This window comes from Cetorhinus maximus, chromosome 7 (assembly GCF_964194155.1).
Source record: "Cetorhinus maximus chromosome 7, sCetMax3.hap1.1, whole genome shotgun sequence".
NCBI lineage: Eukaryota > Metazoa > Chordata > Chondrichthyes > Lamniformes > Cetorhinidae > Cetorhinus > Cetorhinus maximus.
In genome coordinates this window covers 29,361,089-29,387,436 of record NC_135885.1, presented here as the reverse complement: position 1 = coordinate 29,387,436, position 26,348 = coordinate 29,361,089, and the positions used below count along the sequence as shown (strand labels likewise).

At 41.2% G+C, this 26,348-nt stretch overlaps 1 protein-coding gene across 3 annotated transcripts in view; it reads left to right on the top strand.

Moving 5' to 3' along the window:
• Nucleotides 1-26,348, top strand: part of cog6 (component of oligomeric golgi complex 6) — a 141,392-nt gene that overhangs the window by 63,922 nt on the left and 51,122 nt on the right. For all 3 annotated transcript variants that reach the window (XM_078545272.1, XM_078545271.1, XM_078545270.1), the window contains 3 exons: nucleotides 23,964-24,075; nucleotides 24,168-24,250; nucleotides 25,628-25,698. In XM_078545272.1, coding sequence (XP_078401398.1) covers nucleotides 23,964-24,075; nucleotides 24,168-24,250; nucleotides 25,628-25,698 — 266 coding nt within the window. The remainder of the gene's footprint in view (nucleotides 1-23,963; nucleotides 24,076-24,167; nucleotides 24,251-25,627; nucleotides 25,699-26,348) is intronic.

The following is a 26,348-nucleotide window of genomic DNA, read 5'->3' as shown; positions in this document are numbered from 1 at the left end:
CGTCAACTCTTTTCTTCTCCACCGATGCTGCCAGACCTGCTGAGTTTTTCCAGGTAATTCTGTTTTTGTTTTGGATTTCCAGCATCCGCAGTAGTTTTTTGTTTTTATGGATAGAAGATTGGCTGTCTGGCAGGAGGCAGAGAGTGGAGATAAGGGGGTCCTTCTCAGGATGGCGGCCGGTGACTAGTGGAGTTCCGCAGGGGTCAGTGTTGGGATCACAACTTTTCACTTTATACATTAATGATCTAGATGAAGGAACTGAGGGCATCCTGGCTAAGTTTGCAGATGATACAAAGATAGGTGGAGGGACAGGTAGTATTGAGGAGGCGGGGAGGCTGCAGAAGGATTTGGACAGGTTAGGAGAATGGACAAAGAAGTGGCAGATGGAATACAACGTGGACAAGTGTGAGGTCATGCACTTTGGTAGGAAGAATAGAGGCATAGACTATTTTCTAAATGAGGAGAGAATTCAGAAATCTGGAGAGCAAAGGGACTTGGGAGTCCTAGTCCAGGATTCTCTTAAGGTTAACTTGCAGGTTGAGTCGGTAGTTAGGAAGGCAAATGCAATATTGGCATTTATTTCGAGAGGATTGGAATATAAAAGCAGGGATGTGCTGCTGAGGCTTTATAAGGCTCTGGTCAGACCACATTTAGAATATTGTGAACAATTTTGGGCCCCGTATCTCAGGAAGGATGTGCTGGCCCTGGAGAGGGTCCAGAGGAGGTTCACGAGAACGATCCCAGAAATGAAAGGCTTAACATGTGAGGAACGTTTGAGGACTCTGGGTCTATACTCAATGGAGTTTAGAAGGTTGAGGGGGGATCTGATTGAAATTTACAGAATACTGAAAGGCCTGGATAGAGTGGACGTGGGGAAGATGTTTCCATTAGTAGGAGAGACTAGGACCCGAGGGCACAGCCTCAGAGTAAAGGGAAGACCTTTTAGAACAGAGATGAGGAGAAACTTCTTTAGCCAGAGAGTGGTGAATCTATGGAATTCATTGCCACAGAAGGCTGTTGTGGCCAGGTCATTGAGTGTATTTAAGGCCGAAATAGATAGGTTCTTGATTGGTAAGGGGATCAAAGGTTACGGGGAAAAGGCGGGAGAATGGGGTTGAAAAACTTATCAGCCCTGCTTGAATGGCGGAGCAGACTCGATGGGCTGAATGGCTTAATTTTTGCTCCTATGTCTTAAGGTCTTATGGTTTTAAGGCCTCCACACCTGGTGAAGAAGGCATAGAGAAGACAAGCTTTTGGTTACCTACCCTTAATATCTCCTTATGTGCTTCAGTGTCAAATTTTGTTTGATAGTGCCTCTGCAAAGTGCCTTGAAATGTTTTGTGGTGTTAAGGAATGCTTTATGCTGTAAGCTGTTGTTAAGTATCCAGAAGTTTCATCGGTCAAGCTTGATCCTGCCCTACCTGAAGTTCACTACCTAGTAGGATATTAACAGAAATCTGGCTGGTTATTTACTGTCTCTCTAATTTAGGATCACTGAGACCAATTATTAAGCAACTTAAACCCCTCTGGGATCAGCTGATTTGGAACAGGCTATGGATCGAATCTGGGATTTCTTTTGTTTTGCTAAGGATGCCCATTGGGTAGTGTTATTATCCAATAGAATTTTGCAGGAGCTGTAGCCTTTTTTAAATTAAACCTTAAATAAAAACTGTGATTTTTCTTTTTAAAATACCCTGCACTGCCCAATGTTCATTTTAACTCATCAGGTCAACCATTAACTCAGTAGAATCCCTCCATACATTGAGTACATAGTACCCTTGTCACAGACTTGTTTAAGCAGTGTTAATAAGCCTAATATTCTGTATTCAGAGAAAAAAAAATAGAATTTGCAACTAAAACCTTTTCTTCGGAAAGAGTAGCTAATATCCGTCATCATTATCTTCTGACAGTGTATTAATAAAAGCTAATAAATATCACCAAGAGCGCAGTCAGCTACTTGGGTCCAACTTAATTACACCCTGCCTTCTTGTATAGCTGAAGTATACTCCTGTCAAATAATGAGTGCTGCCTTATTAGACTTTCACTGTTAATGTCAGCTGTGAGAAATTGTTAGTGTGAGTACTTTGTACACATTGTGTTGTGTGAATTAAATAAATATCTATCAGCCTGTTGTCATTTGCTAATCTGAATATGTTAGGAAAGTAATGGTAGTGAGCTAGCCACAAAATATGCATACAGGGTTCTGCTCATTAAAGTTGAACCTTTCAGTAAATGCATTTGTTGAAAAGTAGGACTTGCTCCACTGTTGGAGACCACATTACATTGGAATCCTCTATATTTGACTTTACAGATAAGTATTTCCTCAGGTTATAAGCAGGCAGTTGTCATTTAATCTACAGAGTTCAGATGTTTTATTAAACAGAATGATTTAATGGTGTAGTGTACTTTGATACAGTTCTTTTGGCTCTAGGACCTGGATATGAGTTCCATCCAAACAGATGGAATGAAAGTCTAATCTCTGAAAGTGAAATGAATATTTGCCAATCTCAGTTACGTAGCATGACCCACATATAAATCAAAATCCTTCACATTTCACTAGTGGAATAAAAGGAAGCATGAAATTGGACCTTTTTTTATAAGGTGACAATGTTTTGTTTATTTGAATTAAGTTGTGGAAATTTTTTTAAAATTTCAAGCATGAGTTTGATTACTTTTAAATGCTCTTAATCGGAGAAGGCAATCGTGTTACAAAATCATTAGTGGTCATTGTTAAGGAATGCCTTGCATTTATATAGCATATTGCACAACCTCTGGACATCCCAAAGTGGTTTCCAGCCAATGAAGTACTTTGACGTATAGTAACTGTTATAATGTAGGAAACATGGCAACCAATCTGCACACAGCAAATTCCCACAAACAGCAATGTGATAATGTCCAGATAATCTGTTTTTTGTGATGTTTATTGAGGGATAAATATTGGCTAGGACACTGGGGGATAACTCCCTGGCTGTTCTTTGAGATAGTGCCATTGGATCTTTTACAATCATCTGAGAGAGCATACAGGGCCTCGGTTTAATGTCCCAACCAAAAACCGGCACTTCTGACGGTGCAGCACTTCCTTGGTACTGCACCGGAATGTCAGTTCAAATTGTTGTGCTCAAGTCCTGGAGTGGGACTTTGCCCACAACCTTCTGACAGAGACTAGAGTGCTACCAATTGAACCACAGCTGACAAATTGTAGAAGGATAAGCTACATAGATTTAAAGGGTCCGCTTACTGTACTTACCTTTGTGATTTTAAGAGGTTTTTAAAAATTAACATATATAAACATTATGTCTTAAGATTAATGTTTCAAATTCTTTACGTGCAAACTTCAGGTGAAATTAGTGTTGAGATTAGCTGTGATGATCTTACTATGGTGAGAGAGTTAGTGGGCCTCACTATCTAGACTTACCCATAAATTATGGCCATTTAAATAACATGCTGGTGAGCGGCCAGTAACCATACAACTACAAATATTAAAAACAAAAAGCTAAAAGCTACTGCGGATGCTGGAAATCCAAAACAAAAACAGAATTACCTGGAAAAACTCAGCAGGTCTGGCAGCATCGGCGGAGAAGAAATCAGTTAACGTTTCGAGCCTTCATGGCCCTTCGGCAGAACTGAAGCATAGTTAGAAGAAGGGAGAAATATAAATTGGTTTAACGTGGGGGTGGGGGGGGTGGTGGGGGGAGAGAGAGACACATTGAGGGTGTGGTGATTGTGGAGATGAGCAGATAATCAAAAGATGTCACAGACAAAAGGGTCAAAGAGGTGTTTTGTCTGAGAAAAGTGCTAATTAAGAATGGAGGACAGGATATTCAAAGTACAGCTCTAGTGGGGGTGGGGTGGAAAGGCTAACAAGGTTTTAGTTTTAGATTTAAAAATAATGGAAATAGGTGGGGAAAGAAGAATCTATATAAATTATTGAAAAAAAAGCGGGTGGGGGTGGGGGGAAGAAACGGGGTGGGGATGGGGGGAGGGGGAGTTTAAGATCTAAAGTTGTTGAATTCAATATTCAGCCCGGAAGGCTGTAAAGTGCCTAGTCGGAAGATGAGGTGCTGTTCCTCCAGTTTGCGTTGGGCTTCACTGGAACAATGCAGCAAGCCAAGGACAGACATGTGGGCAAGAGAACAGGGTGGAGTGTTAAAATGGCAAGCGACAGGGAGGTTTGGGTCTTCCTTGCGGACAGACCGCAGGTGTTCCGCAAAACGGTCGCCCAGTTTGCGTTTGGTCTCTCCAATGTAGAGGAGACCGCATTGGGAGCAACGAATGCAGTAGACTAAGTTAGGGGAAATGCAAGTGAAATGCTGCTTCACTTGAAAGGAGTGTTTGGGCCCTTGGACGGTGAGGAGAGAGGAAGTGAAGGGGCAGGTGTTGCATCTTCTGCGTGGGCATGGGGAGGTGCCATAAGTGGGGATTGAGGAGTAGGGGGTGATGGAGGAGTGGACCAGGGTGTCCCGGAGGGAACGATCCCTACGGAATGCCGTCAGGGGGGGTGAAGGGAAGATGTGTTTGGTGGTGGCATCATGCTGGAGTTGGCGGAAATGGCGGAGGATGATCCTTTGAATGCGGAGGCTGGTGGGGTGATAAGTGAGGACAAGGGGGACCCTATCATGTTTCTGGGAAGGAGGAGAAGGCGTGAGGGAGGATGCGCGGGATATGGGCCGGACACGGTTGAGGGCCCTGTCAACGACCGTGGATGGAAAACCTCGGTTAAGGAAGAAGGAGGACATGTCAGAGGAGCTGTTTTTGAAGGTAGCGTCATCAGAACAGATGCGACGGAGGCGAAGGAACTGAGAGAATGGGATGGAGTCTTTACAAGAAGCTGGGTGTGAGGAGCTGTAGTCGAGGTAGCTGTGGGAGTCGGTAGGCTTGTAATGGATATTGGTGGACAGTCTATCATCAGAAATTGAGACAGAGAGGTCAAGGAAGGGAAGAGAAGTGTCAGAGATGGACCATGTGAAGATGATGGAGGGGTGGAGATTGGAAGCAAAATTAATAAATTTTTCCAGGTCCCGACGAGAGCATGAAGCAGCACCGAAGTAATCATCGATGTACCGGAGAAAGAGTTGTGGGAGGGGGCCGGAGTAGGACTGGAACAAGGAATGTTCCACATAGCCCATAAAGAGACAGGCATAGCTGGGGCCCATGCGGGTACCCATAGCCACACCTTTTATTTGGAGGAAGTGAGAGGAGTTAAAGGAGAAATTGTTCAGTGTGAGAACAAGTTCAGCCAGACGGAGGAGAGTAGTGGTGGATGGGGATTGTTGGGGCCTCTGTTCAAGGAAGAAGCTAAGGGCCCTCAGACCATCCTGGTGGGGGATGGAGGTGTAGAGGGATTGGACATCCATGGTGAAGAGGAAGCGGTTGGGGCCAGGGAACTGGAAATTGTTGATGTGACGTAAGGTGTCAGAGGAATCACGGATGTAGGTGGGAAGGGACTGGACAAGGGGAGAGAGAAGGGAGTCAAGATAACGAGAAATGAGTTCCGTGGGGCAGGAACAGGCTGACACGATCGGACTGCCAGGACAGTTCTGTTTGTGGATTTTGGGTAGCAGGTAGAAGCGGGCCGTCCGAGGTTGGGCGACTATCAAGTTGGAAGCTGTGGGAGGAAGATCTCCAGAGGAGATGAGGTCAGTGACAGTCCTGGAAACAATGGCTTGATGTTCTGTGGTGGGATCATGGTCCAGGGAGAGGTAGGAGGAAATGTCTGCGAGTTGACGCTCAGCCTCCGCGAGGTAGAGGTCAATGCGCCAGACAACAACAGTACCACCCAGAGGACCATCAATTTGTTGAAAGATGCTATTTGTAAGATGTTCAGGAAACCTGTTAGTCTTTCAGTGCAAACGCTTGTCCACGACCCAGTGTTGGCTGACTGGCGCATTTCAAGGTTCAGGATTATGTGCTAAGGGATGCAGTAAAGCTTGGGACAGCTGCCACAAAGGCACAGTGGGGAAAGGCCACTGTCTAAGGCCCTTTAGTCATAGTACACCCAGGGGCTGTAAACAGTGAAAAATCCTTCAGGCTGTTTGAATGAATATTGTAACTGGTAATTGTCATTGTAAATGTAGTGAATAATATAGTATTGGAAGAAACTCATTTGTTTTGCACCTTATGTAATGCCAACTTTGAACAGTCATGTAATGTACTTTTATAAATTTATGAATAAAATATATTTTTGGGATACAAAGTAACCATGCAACCCTGTAATCTAAAGGGAACGTTTGAGTATTGATACTATCCCTTATAAAACTGTCAAATATTTTTCCCATTTCAGATCATGAGTAATAGAACTAAAACTTGTAAACAAAATACAGAGGAACTGTCAAAATCCTTTATAACCTATTCGTGACTTTGACATTTCCAGCAGATTTCAATTGGTTAAAAAGCTGAGTATGCACACAATGTAACTGTGTTCAATTTCGGGCTTTCAGGCTCCCTAAGGAGCTCCTTACTGTGCATCCCTATCCTTGGTAATCCTCTGCCATATGTTCCCCCTTCTCCTCCAATGTCCTCTCTTCCACTGTAAATTCCCTTGGCTTTAATGGTGGGTGCATTTTTTGCTCTAACGAAAGGTTAACTGCTAGTTTAAACTGTTACTGCCCATTGCCCAGACCATTGCTGGTCTCTGCCTTCCTCAGTGAATACTGAAAACTTTTCTCAAACTTGGCTTCAAAATTCCTGGACTTTTCTGTACATCAAGATTTTGTTTTTACACAAGATTATACCATAAGGTTCAGCTGCTGCATCTCTGTTCCTCTGCTCTGCTGTTTAAATCTTAAAGTACTGTTATCAATTTAAGAGCCCTTTCTCCACTGCCCCTGTTCCCTGCTGAGCCTGTGACTGACCGACTGGTTCTGCTGTTATTTCAGTTTCAGCTTCAGTCTGGTTCCTAGCCAGAGATCCACTCCCCCAAGCCAAGGTATATCCCTCTGCTGCTTCTGGATCTTAGTAACTTCTAACCTCACCACCGTTTTTTTTCCTGCCCTGCAACTGATTTGCACAACTCCGGATTTTAATTCCAACATCCCTTCAAATAGCTTCTGGACTTCACTCACTCACCACACCTGACTCCAAACCTGGATAGCAGTACATTGATGCTCTATGCTAAGCCTGCCCTACTTCTGTCAACTTTATCCCACCATGCGACCCCTGACTTTAACTCTGGACACCCTCCTGTTGCCTCTTCATTATAGCCCTCTTACCAGCAGGATGTATGTATCCTAATCATTGCTATTGTCATAAATAATAATTTTCATAATATTTTTCTGGTTTATGGGATTAAGTATAGTTGGATCTGTCTGTGTGTGATTTAATTACTTTTGGAGTCAAGGAGACTCCAAGCTTAAATCATAAAAAGAAGCTAGGTGCTTGACATGCTGATGAGCAAACATGGATGCTGGTTTAGTGTGTAAGGTGTGAAGGGAATTTGCATTTTGAGATAAATGAAGGGATATTTGGATTTCGATGGGATTTTAGTCTGTTTACAACTAGCCAGATAAGCGAGGCTAAGGAATGTGTTTATTTTTCTCAAAGGTTACTGACAATATATGGTGACAACATGAAAGTTTTTAAATTATGAGGGAGATACAATTTCAAAGACGTATGGAATAATATAATTTACATATTAAAAAGAGAGAAACATATATAAAGGAGAATGAAAGGCTATGTGTCAGGAAAGGCCATGTAAGGTCTAATAGGAGTGTGTGAAATAGCCTTAATGAAGCCTCCAGCATTTGTGCATAAGTCTGCTATATAACAGAACTGAAGCTGGAGAAAAGCCATTTGGAATTCCACTGTCCATGGTATTGTGTTAACTTGCTGAGTCTATTTTAAATCTAAAATCTGTTTCGGACCATTGCCTTAAAGAGAGTGTAACTGGGGGTCAGGTTAATTAGGAATTTTAGGAGTTATTATAGTAGCAATTGTAGTCTTATGTATATGCTTGAAATCTTTTATATTTTGTTAGTAAGTATTTTAATTTAATTTTTTATATCTCTAAGGGTCTTGGTGGACTTATTACTTCTGAATTCAGTGCACACATCTCGTAATAAATACAAATTGTAAAACCGTTGTATAGCACATCCACGTTTCCCTCATGGATTTAGTCTGCCTGGCATACATCATCTGCCGGGTCACAGCACTATATAGCCAGACCTGTATGGCTGAGTTTTTCATGTGTGGTTTGGCTGCCATTCCAAACCTGAGCTTATCACTTCCATTTTCAGTATTTTTAAATCCATTTTACTTCTTTAATCTTTACCCTTCCTAGACCCTTCCTGTCATTATGCCCCCTTTCATATCTCCCTTGTTGGACAATCTGCCTTCCCTAACCTCCCTCCAAGTCTTGACCTCATTTTCTCCTGCTGCTGTTCCAGGCCTGACTCCTTCTTAGGTAAGCCTGCAACTTCCCTCAGTGCCTCTCTTGGCACTCTCAAGATAGTTTTCACTGCCTTCTTATGGACAGCAACCTACCTGCCCCATCTACTCTCTCACCAGCATTCCCACCCATCGCTCTTGCTGGGAGCTAATCTTGCCATTATTTTTTCTGTACTAATCATGTCTCCCAATGCTGAACATGTGGACTCTGCCAGCGGATCAACTATCACTGCCACTCTCCACATTTCCGTCCAGAATGATCATACACTTGTGAACAAAGCTCTTACATCCATGAGTTCATTGTGGATGTTTGCATCGACATCGTGGCCTTGACGGAAGCTTGGCTGCAGGATGATGACACCTTACCCTTATGTGAAGCCGCGCCACCTGGCTATACTTGTCACTGCTTTTCCTGCCCTGACCAACACGGTGGCAGTGTGGCTTTTCGCACTGAATCACACACTGATCTGAACCCATACGCTCCTGGCACTTTCTTCTCTTTTGGCCATCACACCTTGTTCCACCCCTCTCACATCTCATTTAAAATCTTTGTCCCACCCAAGTACCATAATATTTTGGGAATACTCAGCAGTTATGGCATCATCTGTAGAGAGAGAAAAGCAGAATTACATATAAACATGAGAAATAGGAAGAGCAATAGGCTATTCAGAATTTCGCGCCTGCTCTGCTGTTCAGCTCTGCTGTTCAATAAGGTTTTTTTCCTTCATTCGTGGGATATGGGCATCGCTGGCTAGGCCAGCTTTTATTGCCCATTCCTAATTGCCCTTGAGAAGGTGGTGGTGAGCTGCCGCCTTGAACTGCTGCAGTGCATGTGGTGTAGGTACACCTACAGTGCTGTTAGGGAGGGAGTTTCAGGATTTTGTCCAGCAACAGTGAAGGAACAGCAATATATTTCCAAGTCAGGATGGTGAGTAGCTTGGAGGAGAACTTGCTGGTGATGGTGTTACCTGGAAGGTTCCCTAGTAGATCATGGCTGATGTTTCACTTCAACTCTACCTTTCTGCACTATCCCCATAACCCTTAATTATAAGTACCCCAAAAATATTAATCTCTTTCTTGAATGTGCTCAAAGAATTCCAAAGATTTGAAACCTTTTGAATGAAGGAATTTCTCCTCATGCCTGTACTAAGTGGCTGATCTCCAATTTTAAGACTGCAATCTCTACTTTTAGACTGTCCAGCAACAAAAACCTGTATTTATATATCTCTTTCAACATAATAAAACATACTAAGGAGCCTCACAGGAGCAATATGAAGCAAAATTGGACAATGAGCCACATAAAATTACATTAGAGCACAGTTTGGACTAAGAGGTAAATTTTAAGGAGCATCTTAAAAAGAGGTAGAGAAGCGGAGAGGTTTAAGGATGGAATTCCAAGCAGCCTGAAGCATGGCTACCAATGTTGGATCAGTTAAAATCGGGAATGCTCAAGAGGTCAGAATTAGAGCAGTGCAGATATCTTGGAGGTTTGTGGAGCTGGAGCAGTTTAAAGATGGAAGCGGCGAGGCCATGTATGGACTTGAGAACAAGGATAAGAATTTTAAAACCAAAGCATTGCTTGACCAGGAGTCAATGTATGTCATTGTGCACAGGGATGATGAGCAAGTGAGACTTGACACGAGTAAGGTCTCAGGCACCAGAGTTTTAATGACCTCAAGTTTACAGAACATAGAATGTGAGTGACTGACCAAGTGTATCTGGAATAGTCAAATCTAGAGGTAACAAAGGCATTAATGAGGGTTTCAGCATCAGATAAGAGGTAGAGGCAAAATTGGGTGATGTTACAGAGGTAACATAGGCATAGGCAGTCACATTGCCTATGGAAATGTGACTGGAAGCTCATCTCAGTGTCAAGGTTGCGAACAATCTGGTTCAGCCTCAGATTATTGCCCGGAAGAAGGTTGGAGTTGGTAGCTAGGGAACAGTTTGTAATGGTGCCGAAAGACAATGGCTTTGGTGTTCCCAAAATTAATTGGAGGAAGTTTCTGCTGATACAGTACTGGATGTTGGACAAGCAGTCTGATAACTTAGCAGAAGTGGAGGAGTCAGGAGAGATGGTAGTAAGGTAGGGCTGGGTGTCGTCAGTGTACATGTGAAAACTAATGCTGTGCTTTTAGATGATGTTGTCAATAGGCAACATGTAGATGAGAAATAGGAGGGGGCCTAGGATAGTTCCTTCGGGCCTAGGATACTTCCTTCGGGCCTAGGATACTTCCTTCGGGGACATCGGTGTGGGATAGGGAAGATAAGCCATTGCAAGTGATGCTCTGATTGCGATTAGATAGATAAGAATGGAACCAGATGAGTGCAATCCACCCAGCCAGGTGACAGTGGGAGACATTGGAAGAGAATGGTAAGAATCATGTCACAACCAGCAGGCAGGCCAAGAAGGATGAGGGAGGAATGTTTACCTTGTTACATCAAATTGGATGTCATTTTTGATTTTGATAAGTGCAGTTTCAGTACGTGGCAGAGGTGGAAACCTGATCAGAGCGATTCTAACATGGAGTTATGGAAAAGTTGGACACAGATTTGGCGACAACAGGCTCAAGGACTTTGGAAAGAAGCAGATAGAGTGGTAGTGTACAAGGGCAGTGGGGTCATTGTTTTTTTTGAAGTGAGAGATGATGATTGCAGATTTAGAGGAGAGAGGGTTAATGTCAGCTAACATGGGACCAGGAAGGGAAGTTGGTGGTCAGCAGTTTAGTGGGAATAGGGCCAAGGGAGCAGGGAGTGGGTCTCTTGAACATGATAAGGGAGATGGGAGAGAGACTAAAGAAAGATGCGAGTTCGGAGCTAGGGCAATGGGGAGCTTTAGGTGGCCCAGTGAAGTAATGGAAAGGAGAGAGGCGGTACAGGCAGCTGATCAAATGGTCTCAATCTTAGTCACAAAGAAGTTCTTGAGCTCCTCACACTTATTGCTGGAAGTTAGGGTGGAGGAGTACAGGGTAGAAAGGGGTTTAAGAAGAGGACTTACAGTAGAGAAAAGAAACCGGGGATATCTTTGTATTCTAGGATGATGCTAGAAGAATGAGCAGTTTCTCTGGCCAGGGGAAACATTCTTCCAGCATCTACCCTGCCAAACCCTTAAAAATCTTCAATGTTTCTGTTAGATCACCTCTCATTCTTCTAAATTCTAGGGAATGTAGACTGAGTCTGCTCAATCCCTCTTGGTAGGTCAATCCACTCATTCCAGGAATCAGACTAGCAAATTTTTGTTGCACTCCCTTTAGCACAAGTATATTTTAACTTGGAGTTGGGGACCAAACTGAATACAGTACTTCAGGTGTGATTTCACCAAGGCCCTATTTAATTGCAGTAAAACTTCTTTAGTCTTATGCTCTTCTACTTGGTCAAAACAGTTGTGACCTGAAGTATTAACTCTGATTCTGTCTCCGCAGATGCTGCCTGACCTGCTGAGTATTTTCCAATATTTTGTTTTTATTGCAGATTTCCAGGTGTATTTTGCTTTTGTATGATAATTTTCTAACCAAGATATCTCACTGATTTCCTTCCTTAGCCTTTACACCGAGTGACTTCTTATCCTGAGTGATTTTGACTTCCATCTCAATTCATCACACGCTCTCTCTCTCTCTCCTTAGAGCTCACTGCCCTCCTATCCTCCCTTAATCTATCCCTCCATATAAACTCCCCAACCCATATTCACGACCACCCCTTGACCTTGCCACCTTACATGTTCCCACTACTTCCATTGTGTTAATCACAGATAAGGTAATCTCTGATTACTTCCTTGCATCACGCTCCTCCCACATCCCCTTCCCAAGCTTACTGCCCTGGGAAATAAATCTCCCTTACAACTGCTCTTTCGTAATACCAACTGTCTAGCCTTTGGCCCTCCGTGCGCCATGACTTTTCTGCAGTTACCAATCTGCTATACCACACTCTCACCTCCATTTTCAATGCCCTAGTCCACATTAAAACCATTACCTGCTCTCTTCATGGTTGTTCCTCCTCGTACAGGTTAATTCTCCATTCCCTTAAGTCCAAGGGATACAGACATGAACAGATATGGTGGACAACAGGGTTACTCATTTACTGCCAGATCTGGTTGGACTACATAAAGTACTGTCAGTTCCTGCTCTAGTCTTTCACACTGTCACCTTAAACCACTCTTCCCGTGTCCTTCATCGTCACCTTCAACAAGAAGTGTGAGGAACTCATGGACTTCATTGTTACTAAGATTGAGACCATTTGTTCAACTGTCTCTGCCACTTCTCACTCTCCACTCCTATCACCCTTCCCTCTAATAATGTTCTTTACTATTTTTAAATATTGCATTTTCCTCTCCTACATTATCAATCTTTACAAGATTTATGAACTCCATTTTAAGTACAATGACCTTGAAATTATAGTACATTTGTCTGAAATTCCTTTTTCCGCTTATTTTAATGGAACTGTAACCTAATTATTGTAAATTGATTAATTTCTCCATTAAAACAGCAGAGTGGAGTTTCAGATAAACACTTTTAAACATTCATACACTATTAATCCATAATGTAATTTCAAGGTCAGTGTTACAGATGTATAGTCATCAGAATTAGACTCTGCCAGACAAACATAGAGACTGTTACAATTAAAGACAATTATTTTTCTCTAGTGAGCAGCACTATGGGAAATCGACTAGTCTTAGAGAAAAACATTTAGCAATTGGTCAGTAGTTATAGCTTGCTCCTCATCTTTATATAGATTGTCGTTGCATATCTTGAAATGGAGTCATTTACTGTCACCATTCAGACATGATCAAAGTTACATTGTTGGCATGCTCAGTTTCTTAGTTCCTTGAACTCTGTGCCAAAACTTTTTGTGTTCCTCTTGTCTGGAAATCTCACTTGTGTTTTGAATTATAAAGGCATGTATGCACAAGTGTGCTGTATATGCTTCACGTTTCCAAATGACAATTGTTTCTTCTTCCTTCTGATTACAATAATTTCCTTTTTGTTCCTCTGCTGAAAACTGGAATATGGATCCATAAGTGCCATCAGTCCACTAATAACTTTTTAAATTCATTTATGGGATGTGGGCGTCACTGGCTGGGTCAGCATTTATTGCCCATCCCTAATTGCCCTTACAAAGCCATCCTTTGCACATGAGCCTTGACAGTGTGTATTGGCTAGCTATTCTTTTCAATCATGAAAGCACATAAGATGGTGCCAGGAGGTAAATATACAGCAGGAAATGAACAACCAGTGACCGAATAGCATGTGGATAAGCAGCAGATTAAAAGAAAAAAAAAGACGGAATGGAGAAATCATTGCCATTGTCAGATTGTTTCAAGCAAGTTGCAGAGATGAGGAGGAATTTTTTCTCTCAGAGGTTAGTTAATTTGTGGAACTCTTTACCGCAAAGAGCTGTAGAGACTGGGTAGTTAAGTATATTCAAGGTTGAGATAGACAGATTTTTAATCAGTAAAGGAGTCAAGGGTTATGGGGAAGAGGCAGGAAATTGGAGTTGAGGATTATCAGATCAGCCGTGATCTCATTGAATGGCAGAGCAGACTCGATGGGCCGAATGGCCTACTTCTGCTCCTATGTCTTATGGTCTTACACTAAGGTCACTTGGGTATCACGAAGTGTGGTGCCAGAGTGAGAAATTCTGTCTGGTGGTCAGGGCTATCCACTGCTTAAATGAAAATAAATTATGTTTATAGAAAATGAAAGAGATCTGGGGGTGGGGGGCTCCTTATTGGCATATTGAAGCTATCACAACAATTCTCAGTGGCAGTGAGTAAAGCATATCAGATGTATAAATAGATCAATAATGAGCCAAAAGTGTGAGGCACATCTACCACTTTATAAATCAATACTGCAACTACTGGTCACCACAGTGCAAGAAAGAAATTGCAACTATTGAAAACATACAGAAGAAGGCAATCAAAATAATTAAGGGGATGGAGGGATTAGATTACAATTATTGATTTTGTGAGTTGGGTATGTTCTAACTTGAAAAGGGAAGGTTGAGGTGACATAATTACTGTTTTTAGGATTCTACAGTGACTAGATAATGTAGATCATGACAGCTTGTCTACACAGTAAAACATGAGGACAGCAGAGTGGAACGTGCTCCCTGTGGAGCCAGTGGAAGGGGATTATGTTGATTCATTCAAGTGCAAATTAGGCAGATTTCTTTCAGCAAATAATATTTTTGGATAATATGGAAAGGCATTGGTGGACCTGTTTCTAGACCTGCAATGTTCCTGATGCAAACTGGTAAAACTGAGTGGTTTGTAAGGCCACTTCATTGTCTCAAATGGAAGTTACACATCAGCCACATTAGGTAAGGACAGCAGGTTTGCTTCCCTAAAGAATACTAGTGGGTTCTTATAACAATGCAAAAGCATTTTATTTCCAATCCCAACCATCCATGATGAGATTTGAGCTCCTATTCTCATGTTTACTACTCCAGTAACATAACCACTACACTATCTTGCTCCTTCGAAGTGCCTAAGCACACTCTTGCGCAAGACTATAATCAAGGGAAATCCCTAGTTAGTGCTTTTTTTTGCTAATTCAGCCACACATAGTTTCAGTAAATGGGCGGGATTTTGCATACCTGCCCACCGCCCGCCTCACCCGTGGCGGGTCCCATCTGTGACAGGGCCAGAAAATCCCGGCCAGTGTTTCTTTATTTTTTTTTAAAGGGGAGAGCGCGAACGCAGTCCCCATGTAGGAAACTCTTTCGAGTTACCAACAGTCACAGATTGCAACTCTTTTTCAAGTACAATCACAGTTCTTGGTTTCCGGGAGTGGGACATGAACCCACAACCCTCTGATTCAAAGGCGAGGGTGCTATGAACTGAGCCACAGCTGACACCTTGCAGTCCCTTTATAAAGTGTAAGGTGAACATATCACACCGTTATTACACTAACGTATGATGGGCTGAGGGAGCTCAGGTCTGTAGAGAATCACCTCCACTCCCTCACCATACTCAGGATAGTAACTCTTTCGAGTTATCAACAGTCACAGATTGTAACTCTTTCAAGTACATTCACAGTTCTTGGTTTCCGGGAGTGGGACATGAACCCACAACCTTCTGATTCAAAGGCGAGGGTGCTATGAACTGAGCCACAGCTGACACCTTGCAGTCATATGTGCTCAATTGAAACCCCAGTTAATGCCCTGCACCTGCATACAATTAAATACAATTGAAAACAATTAACATCCACTGGCCCCACTCTGGCTGAGCTGTGCACTGAGCATGGTCATTCCTAGTCATGGAACATCATGTACTGTCTTTATGTTTGGAGCTGTGAGATGCATTGATAATAATAGTACTTTTTCTTTTAGGAAGGATTTGATGCATTCTGTTATTTGATACTGCTGCCTAGCAATCAGGAAGACCCCAGCTTCAATACCTAACCAGCACTATCTGGTCTCACATAGGATAGTAATAAGAAATTACATTTAGCTTTAATGTTCCATGGACCAAAAAAAGGCAAAATCAACCAGATTCATACTCTTTATTACTGCCTTACAAGATGTGTGTAAGAGGGTTCACTCCAAGTTCTTTCCCTTTTCTCAAATCTTTAGTTTTATTCCCAAAATAATTTCTTCAGTGGAAGAGGGTGAAAAAATATTACCAGTCTGAGCTAATACAAGTCTTAGGTCTATTTTTCAGATTCCAGTAGAGAGCACAAAAGATTAAAATGTTTTAAACCATTTTATTTTTATGCCTCGCCTTTTTAAACTGTGCAGAGATCTGCATTTCTAACCTCCTCCAGACGCTCTAGATTATCATTCTAAGTAAACATCTAGAATGATAGTGCAATAACAAATGCTAGTTAGGTACCAACTTTAGCAGATTCATTTGTGGTTACAAACTCAAAATAAATTTGTAATCGCTAACAACATTTTTGGAACACCTCCATCACCCGGATTGCAGTGTTTCAAGAAGAAGGCCCACCTTACCAAAGGTAACCAGGGATAGACAACAAAAGCTGGCCTTGCCAGCGATGCACACATCCTGGGAATGAGTAATAAGAAAAAGAAATTCATGGATACTTGCAGCATCCTTTAATTGCAATTTGATAAATGGGGGATGTATATAGCTAGCAAGTTTGACCTGAAGTGCTTTGATGGTGTTGTCATCTAGCGAAGAGCAGCCTTTTCCTTCCTAACTTGCACGTCTGCCCTCAACAGATGCTGTGGGTAGCATTTGGCAGCTTTACACTCTGGTACTTGCATATTGTACTCTTATGATGGCAAAAGATTCACAAACTAAATCCTGAGAAATTACATAGAATTGGAAAAGTTGAAGAGAAATATACCATTTCAGACTTGTCTCCTAATATGTCAAAGTCAGAGGACTGTATTCCATAGCGTTACGTTCTTGAGATCTTAAGTATCAAGTAAAACCTCAGACAAAATTCAATGAACTAGGACCAATACTTTCTTGTTGAGGGCAAAGTTGCCTTTCTTTGTTAATATGTCAAGGCACCTGGGTGATAATCCCAAAGAGCAGTTCACTTTTGTATTGTGCAAAAGGAGAAAGAACGCCTAGCGTTAGCAACAACTCCAGAATGAGTGCTCTCTCACTGAAGTTCGATTGCCTTGGAAACTATTATAGTTGTGGCTCCCTGGCTCCACTGGATTCCTCCTGGGAATATAAAGCAGGCTTGTGTTCCAGCTTCTTCCCTGTACAGGGGCGGTATTTTTGTCTCGAGTTCCCATGTTCTGCACGTTTTTGTTTATGTATGAAGGACGCACTATGAAAGGCAGGTTTGTCTTCATAGAAGGATGTAACTTTAATGTGACTGCATTACCTTTAAAAACCTGCTGAACATGCATTGTTGTCAAAAAGAACAGAGAATTGAGTATTTATTTTGGTGTTAAAGCACAGTCACAAGGTAAAGTCAAAGTTTATTTATTACTTATAAGGCTTTCCTTGGTTAATATGAAATGAGAGGATATTTGTTTCTGCTAATTATATCAAGATATCTACTTATTCATTTCCACAGAGATTGTAAGAACAAACTCTGAATGCTGACGTGTTCCTTTGTGGGATCCAAAAACAAAATGATGGAGGTGGCTGACATGCCCTAATCTTTTTTTTTGTCATTTACGATTAGAGGAAAAGATGTTCTGTTAATCTGATTAGGTTTCAAAGCCAGTATGGGCAACATATATCTTTGTAGCTCAATTTTTTTTTTGTAGCTTTATTGGCTCATGTTCAAGATTTCTGATTGGTTCAGATAAAGCTGAGCTTTCTGATAGGTTTATTGTTACTAGTACTAAAAGCAACCAATCAGATAGTAGAAGGGAAGATGATTCCTTTCAGCTGTCATCCTGCTACAATTTCTGCAACCTGTCCAACAATCTTAAAGAAGGAAAGAGATAAATCACAACTAATCTCCACAAGTACTTCTTAGCAGATTCCTGATGTTTTGTCCCTTATTCCCTATGCATCCCACTTTCTAATGCCTGGACCCTTGGATTTCACTTGCTCCCAGCTCTGACCCAGATTTCCCTTTCACCCTTGCCTCAGGTCTACCCGCCCCCAAATTCTCCATGCTTTTATCCACAAGCAACAACATGGATGTGATGATGAGCCTTCCGAAACGATGACGTTCCAGAACTGTATTTTTTTTGTATTTTTCTGACTGCGCACACCATTTCTTCATGTGGAGGGTAAACACTAACACAGACTGATTGGGCCAAATAGCCTGGTGCATGTTGTAGCTTCTAAATATTCTAAGAAGGCTAAGAGAATGTTTTCTCCCTGGTTTCTATGAATACATACAGTAACTAGCTAGGATGTTGGTAAGAATGTCACAAATCATCCCAACAAAACCTGTATGAGAAATTGCAGGTGTAAACCTGTTTTACCATTCAGTGTAGCAATGCTTGCAATCCAGAATTAATCACAAATTCAGGAAAAATCAACAATTATCTAGCATTCATTCTAATTTTCCAGCCTATTGTTGAACTTGCGTTGTAGATTTAAGTAATGTTATACCTATTAATTAGATATTCTGATATGCTATTAACATTTTGAATCTATACAATAGGGTCTCTCGTCAGCGTAAGACCATAAGGTGGAGCAGAATTAGGCCATTCAGCCCATCGAGTCTGCTCCACCATTCAATGAGATCATGGCTGATCTGATGATCCTCAACTCCACTTCTTGCCTTTTCCCCATAACCCTTGATTCCCTTACTGATCAAGAATCTGCCTGTCTCAGCCTTGAATGTACTTAACAACCCAGCCTCTACAGCCTTCTGCAGTAAAGAATTCCAGAGATTCACTACTGTCTGAGAGAAGAAATTCCTCCTCATCTCTGTAATAAATGGGCAATCCCTTACTCTGAGATTATGCCCTCTGGTCCTAGACTTTCCCACAAGGGGAAACAACCTCTCAGTATCTACCCTGTCAAGCCCCATAGGAACCTTATGTGTTTCTATAAGGTTGCCTCTCATTCTTCTAAACTCCAATGAGTACAGGCCCAACCTACTCAACCTCTCCTCCTAAAAAAATCCCTCCATACCCGGGACCAACCTAGTGAACCTTCTCTGGACTGCCTCCAATGCCAGTATATCTTTCCTTAGATAAGGGGACCAAAACTGTTCACAGTATTCTAAGTGTGGTCTAACTAGTGCCTTGTATAGTTTTAGCAAGACTTCCCTATTTTTATATTGCATTCCTTTGAAATAAAGGCCAACATTCCATTTGCCTTCCATATTACCTGCTGAACTTGTATGCTAGCTTTTTGTGAATCATGCATGAGGACCCCCAAATCTCTCTGTGCTGCAGCTTTCTGCAGCCTTTCTCTATTTAAATAATATTCAGCTCCTCTATTCTTTCTGCCAAAGTTCATAACCTCACATTTTCCCACATTATATTCCAACTGCCAAGTTTTTGCCCACTCACTTAACCTGTCTATATCTCTGTGTCATCCTCACCACTTGTCTTCCCACCTATTTTTGTGTCATCCACAAACTTGGTGATAGTACTTTCACTTCCCTCATCCAGTTCATTAATATATATTGTAAATAATTGTGGCCCCAGCACTAAGCCCTGTGGCACTCCACTAGTTACAGGTTGCCATCCTGAAAATGCCCTCTTATCCAAACTTTCAGTTTTCTATTAATTAGCCAGTCCTCTATCCATGCTGATATACTACCCCCAGCACCATGGGCTCTTATCTTATTGAGTAGCCTTATGTACCTTATTATCGAACGCCTTTTGGAAATCCAAATAAATGACATCTACTGGCTCCCCTTTATCTATCCTGCTTGTTACCCCCTCAAAGAATTCTAATAATATTGTCAGGCAAGATTTCCCCTTCTTGAAGCCATGCTAACTCTGATTTATTATGTTATGCATTTCTAATTGCTCTGCTATTACATCCTTTACAATAGACTGACATTTTCTCAGTGACGGATGATAAGCTAACTGGCCTATGGTTACCTGTTTTTTTGTCTCCCTCCCTTTTTGAATAAGGGTGATACATTGGCAGTTTTCCAATCCTCTGGGACTTTTCCAGAACTTAAGGATTCTTGGAAGATTACTACCAGTGCACCCACTATCTCTGGGGCTACTTCCTTTAATATCCTACGATGCAACCCATAAGGTCCAAGGGACTTATCAGCCATGAGCCCCATTAGTTGCCCTAGTACTTTTTCTCTCGTGATAGTTATTGTACTTATTTCCTCCCCCTTTTACCCCTTGATTATTTAGTATTTTTGGAATGCTATTATTGCCTTCCACCATGAAGACTGATGCAATGTATTTATTCAGCTCCACTGCTATTTCCTGGTTCCCCATTATTATTTCCCCAGCCTAATTCTCTTAAGGGGCCGATGTTCGCTTTGGCCTCTCTCTTCCTTTTTATATATTTAAAGAAGCTCTTACTGTCTGGTTTTATATTACTTGCTAGTTTGCCATCAAAGTTTATTTTCTCCCTCTTTATTATTTTTGTAGTTATCTTTTGTTGGTTTTTAAAACTTTCCCTCTGGCTTGCCACTAACCTTTGCCACATTGTATTTTTTTTTCAATTTGATACCATCCTTAACTCCTTTGGTTAACCATGGTTGGTTTATCCCCTTCCTAGAATTCTCGTTCCTCACTGGGATATATCTTTGTTGTGAGTCATGAACTGTTTTTTTAAATGCCTGCCATTGTTCATCAACCATCTTTTCTGCTAAAATCCTCTCCCAGTCCACTCCAGCCAACTCTGCCCTCATTCCTTTATAATTACCCTTATTTAAGTTTAGCACAGTTGTTTCTGACCCAAGTTTCTCACACTCAAACTGAATGCTAAATTCTACTATGTTACGGTCACTGTTTCCTAGGGGATCTTTCACTCTAATATCATTTATGAAACCTGCCTCATTACACATTACAAGATCCAAAATAGCCTGATCCCTGGTTCGATCCACAACATATTGTTCTCGGAAACTGTCCCGAATACACTATGAATTCTTGCTCGTGGCTACCTCTGCCAATTTGATTTTCCCAATCAACATCATGATTAAAGTCACCCATGATTAATGTACTGCCTTTTTTACATGCCCTAATTATCTCCGGGTTTATTCTCTGACCTACAGTATAGCTACTGTTAGGGGTCCTATAGACCACTACCACCAGTGTCCTCTTCCCCATGTTATTTCTTACCTCCGCCCATGGATTCTACATCTTCCGATCCAAGATCATTTCTTGCTATCGTACTTATTCCATCATGTACTAACAAAGCTAACCCACCACCCTTTCCTTCCTGCATGTCCTTTCGAAAAGTCACATACTCCTGAATATTTAATTCCCAGTAACCATGTCTCCATAATGGTTATAAGATCATACCCATTAACCTTTATTTGTGCTGTTAATTCATTTATTTTGTTCCGAGTACTATGTGCATTTAAGTAAAGAGCCATTAATTTTGCCTTTTTACCATTTTTCTCCCTTTGACCCTATTTGCTGCTTTTTTTAATGTTTGTACATTCTGTCCCTTCTTGTCACAATCTGGGTATCATTACCTAAATAGCTGCCTTCCAATGCTGACATATCCTTTTGCTTTGTAAGCCTACATACCTCCTTTCCAGAACCCTACCCCCTCCATATTTTGGAGATTCTATATTAAAATTATAGACTTAGAGACGATTGTCTTCATTTGTTCATTAGATTCTCAGGAAAGTATATTTATGTTTTTTGAAGCTATCATGTGTGTACATGAATACCTATATTTTAAAAACTATGATGCAGAGTTGTCTATTCGCGTGCCTTATGAAGGAATTGTATATTTAGCTATACAACCATCGATATTTTATAAAGTCATTGTATGTTTAGCAGCACAAATTTTAAGGAACAATATACTCTTACATATAGTTTAAAAAGCCAATATATTCTGCAGGAGGAATATTTCACCATATATGCGTTTGGGCTGGGGGACAATTAATCTGATTTAGGCCTTAGTTCTGGAGTCAGTTGGGTTCCTGTATCGTGGAAGGGTGCCCTGCAATCTAGTGGCTTTGGCTATGGTCGATGTACCCCATGGTTAGTTGGTGGATTGCTGTATGAATAGGGTAGCTCTCACTTTTTTTGGTGAGATTCTACCTTGTTCTCTTAGCTTTGGAGAAAAAACTATGCAGGAATAGCAAAAATGGAAGCTGAAGACCCCCTCATGGTTCTGTGGCTAAATGCACAAATTATGTGATACCGTGGAGAAAAAACGTAAGTTTAACCTTTGGACCACTGGAGAAGTCTGCAATCATATCTCACTTTATGGGGAAAAAGTTGCCTTGATTCTCACTCCTGCCCATTATTCAACGTCTTCTGCTGAAAAATGTACGTGAGGGCGTTGGTCAAGGAAAAAATCAAGCTTGGTTGTTAAGCTGAACAGTCTAATCAGAATTAAGTGAGGTACTTGGGGTGAGGATGGAGGGGAGAGGCTTTAGACACCGGTCAAGGATAAAATAGGGTGCTAAAAAAAGAATGGAAATGAGTAAAGGTATTCCTTTAATTAAACTTGAGTTTGCAATTTTGTAATGTTCTTTTATTGGTCAAGTAGCTGCATTTTGTTTAGGGAGAAAGTTTGAGGATGTGCTGATCGTTGCTGCCACCTTTTGGATTCTTTGCCGTACTACCTTGTTACAAAATTATGTGTGGAATTTTAGGAAATGCAGAGAGCCATTCAAAAGTCCGTTGACTCCTGGGTGACTGGAAAATCCTGCCAGCGGGAGGGGCTGTAAAATTCCACCCTATAAAGTTATTGGGTATTTACTACTACATCACTGACTTGTTCTTGCCTATACTGATCCTGCATTACAACAGTGACTGCATTTCAAAAGTAATTCATGGGCTGTAAAGGCCTTCAGGACATCTAATGTGAAAGGCATGATAGAAATGATTTTTTTTCCATTCACACTGCAGACCGAAATGATAAATGCAATTACAGACATAATAACCGACTTCCATTCATTTCTCATCCATGGTGCTTTCTCTGAAAAGAAGATTCTCTAACTCTGTTGTTACTCCTACGGGGTTCTCTCCCAGTGACCTCAGAAAAGCTGGTGAAAAGCCGTTATTCCTCACGCGGGGAACGTCGAGATGCCTAGGGCCGATGGCCTCTGTGTTCCTTAGCTTGTGAGAACCTAGCTGCAGACCCTTGCACCTCAGCTGTTGTCAAAGTAGTCTGGTCCAGCTGACTTGCTGGCACCATGGGAGGGGGGGGGGGTGGTATTGGTTGAGGGGGTGGCAAAAGAATGGAAGCAAAACGTAATGCTTTCATTGCACCATTGTCAATCTTATGGGGCTGAGTCTCATCTCTTCCACTGATCTGCAGGTCAGCAGACTTTAGAAGATAAATAGTTCCTTGAAAACCCCTACCAATTCATTCCATCAATCTGTCCAAGGCGTACAACTGTCTCTCCAAGATGGAGCCCAGACTGGAGTAGGCTATTCTGTTCTGAAGCTGTTTGAGCTTCCACCAAATCTGCAAAAGCTGGTGAACACAGCCTTTATCACCAATTTATTAGTTAGAATGTTCATGTTTATTGATGTAATAGTGAAGCTGATTATTTTTCCTTTTGTACAGCTAAACTTTAAAAACATTCATTTAAATAAACGGTGATTTCATAAATAGCAGAGCTTCTGGAACACAATATGAAAGCAGGCATCAGCTCGTGTAAGGCAGTAATGTTGTTTGCAATTTGAATAGGCGATAACTGCTACTTATACATCTGCTAGACAAGTGAATACCAACCCCATCATTATCAATTCAGCTTTGTCCAATGCCTCGGCTATGGTGGGTACACTGTTAATCAAGTTTAAAGCAATTCATAAGGACTCGAAACACCAACTCTGTTTCTCTCTCCACAGATGCTGTCAGATCTGCTGAGTTTTTCCAGCATTTTCAGTTTTTGTTTCAGATTTCCAGCATATGCAGTATTTTGCTTTTATATTAAAGCAATTCATGTCTGATATGATCAAATTCTTTGCATTAGTATGGTGTTTTGAGTTTGTCCAGTAAGCTAAAGGCTGCAAGTTAAGCTGCAAACTTGAGCAGTAGAAAATCATATCTTCTGATCTTGCTGTTTTTTTCATTACAGCCAAAGATTAGAAATCCGAGCTGAGGTAGCAAATGCTTTCTTATCCAAGTTTCAACTAAATGCTGATGAACTGAATGTCCTCCGAGGTCCAAGAGAGGGACCGATCACAGAGGTAATCCACAGGTCCTCAGCTTCCTATTATGTAGAAGAAGGACTGTATTGCATTTATAAAATTGTGTCCTATAATCTTTCTTATGGTTTTAGGACTTCTTCAAAGCACTTGGAAAAGTGAAACTAATTCACAATGATGTCAAGATTCTGTTACGAACAAACCAGCAAACTGCAGGGTAAGGAGTATTTTTAACTGCCCCTCTACGAAGTGTTCTAATTTCCAACTGCTGTAACTTTTTTTTTTAGTAAGTATAGGTTGAGTTGAGGAAGCAAAGGAAATAGTGGTAGACTATTACAACTTTGGTGCCATTGTTCAAATGTAATCTTGGGTATAAGCTTTTGAACAGAGTATTTGGAAGAGAAATAGAGCACGTGGACAAAGAATGGAAGAACTGAGTGGTGAAACGGTATGAAGCTGGGTAACAGAGCAGTCTGACGCGAATTGAAATAAGACTCAAAGTCTAAACTGAAACAGGATTGAAATGCTATCGATTTCCTGTGTGGTGACAATTAGCAGGAAATTCCAGGGCCCAGGATGCCCATGAGAAAGCAAATTCCAGAGCATAAAGCTGGAAGAGGATTAGTGGCGATGAGGCTGAGAGGGAAAGTATTCCTAGAGCTGGAAGCGGGGATAGAATTTTGGGTTGCGGCTAAGGGAACAGAACACAGGTAATAATGATGCGGTTATCTAGGATATCATCACTACTCTTTTGAAAAAAAAAAATTGGCATCTGAGCCTCCTGCCTAAGCCTGGCCTCACTGGTTAAGCTTATGCCTTGTTGCTCATTTCACAAGTTAACAATCAGTAAAATAAGGTCATTTAGAGCAACTTCACAGCCAAGCCTGATCCTGTTTCCGGCTCAATGTCCAGGGGTTACTGCATTGAGATCAGAAATCCTGACCAATTTTTCATTCCTTAACATAGTATGTTAAGGCTATTACTAAAATAAGTTTATTCATCACAGACTGGTAACTGAACCCTGAAACAACCTATTCCATATCACCTACTTACTCACCGGATAAGTCCACTGCTTCATGCCACAGAAAATTGTAATAAAATTTCTAACAAATTTGTCAAACAATCACTGTACTTGAATTTTCAGTAACTTTATCCAAAGTAAAGATAATTAAAGCAGTTTGAATAATAAATAATAAGGAACTTGACATTTCCAAAGATTCATTTTTGGAATTTACCAAGATTTAAATTCCATCAGCATTTAGTCCATCTGTACTTAGATGTGTCAATCAGAAAATTTCTGGTTGCTTGAAGTTTTCATACAGGTTCCTCGAAGATTGCTTTGAAATATATATATATATATATATTTTTTATATATATATATATATATGTATATAGCTTGCTGATTAATCAGGCAGGATATACCTTACTTGCCAAACCTGATCATTTTACAAAGCTATGAACATGTCGCATGTAAATATAGCACTTTGTCATGCAATATCATATTGTTGTGGCTGGTCTGCGTGATCACAAAAATAAGCACACAATAACAGTAAGTGCTTCAGAATAATAAGTTACATTCTCTGTTGTCTTAAAGTTTGGAAATCATGGAACAGATGGCACTCCTCCAAGAAACATCATATGAAAAACTTTACAGATGGGCACAAGGTATGTCACCAGTCTAATGTAAGGAACTGCCGAAGTTCTGATTGAATTAAGCAGAATGCATCCATCAAGTGTACAGAAGTCAAGCATTAAGGATTCTCAGTAATGTTTGGCAAGAAAATTAATTGGGAACTGCTATACATAAGTGATTCATAATGAATAATTTTGAATTACTTCTGAAATGAGAGGCAGTTTGCTGTGCTTATCTTATTGTTATGTTGTAGTTACAACTTTACCATTGTCAAAGCATTTCAGCTGCTTATCCTTTGCACTGAGGTCTCGTGATTTTGGCTGCTGGTCTCAGCAATCAGCAAAGCTGTATTTGACCAAATGTGGCATCAAGGAGCCCTACCAAAACTGGAGTCAATGGGAAACAGGGTGAAAACTCTCCGCTAGTTGGGGTCATATCTAGCACAAAGGAAGATTGTTGTCGTTGTTGGAGGTCAGTCATCTCAGCTCCAAGACATCACTGCAGGAGTTTCTCAGGGTAGTGTCCTCGGCCCAACCATCTTCAGCTGCTTCATCAATGACCTTCCTTCCATCATAAGGTCAGAAGTGGGGATGTTTGCTGATGATTGCATAATGCTCAGCACCATTCGTGACTCCTCAGATACTGAAACAGTCCATGTCAAAATGCAGCAAGACCTGGACAA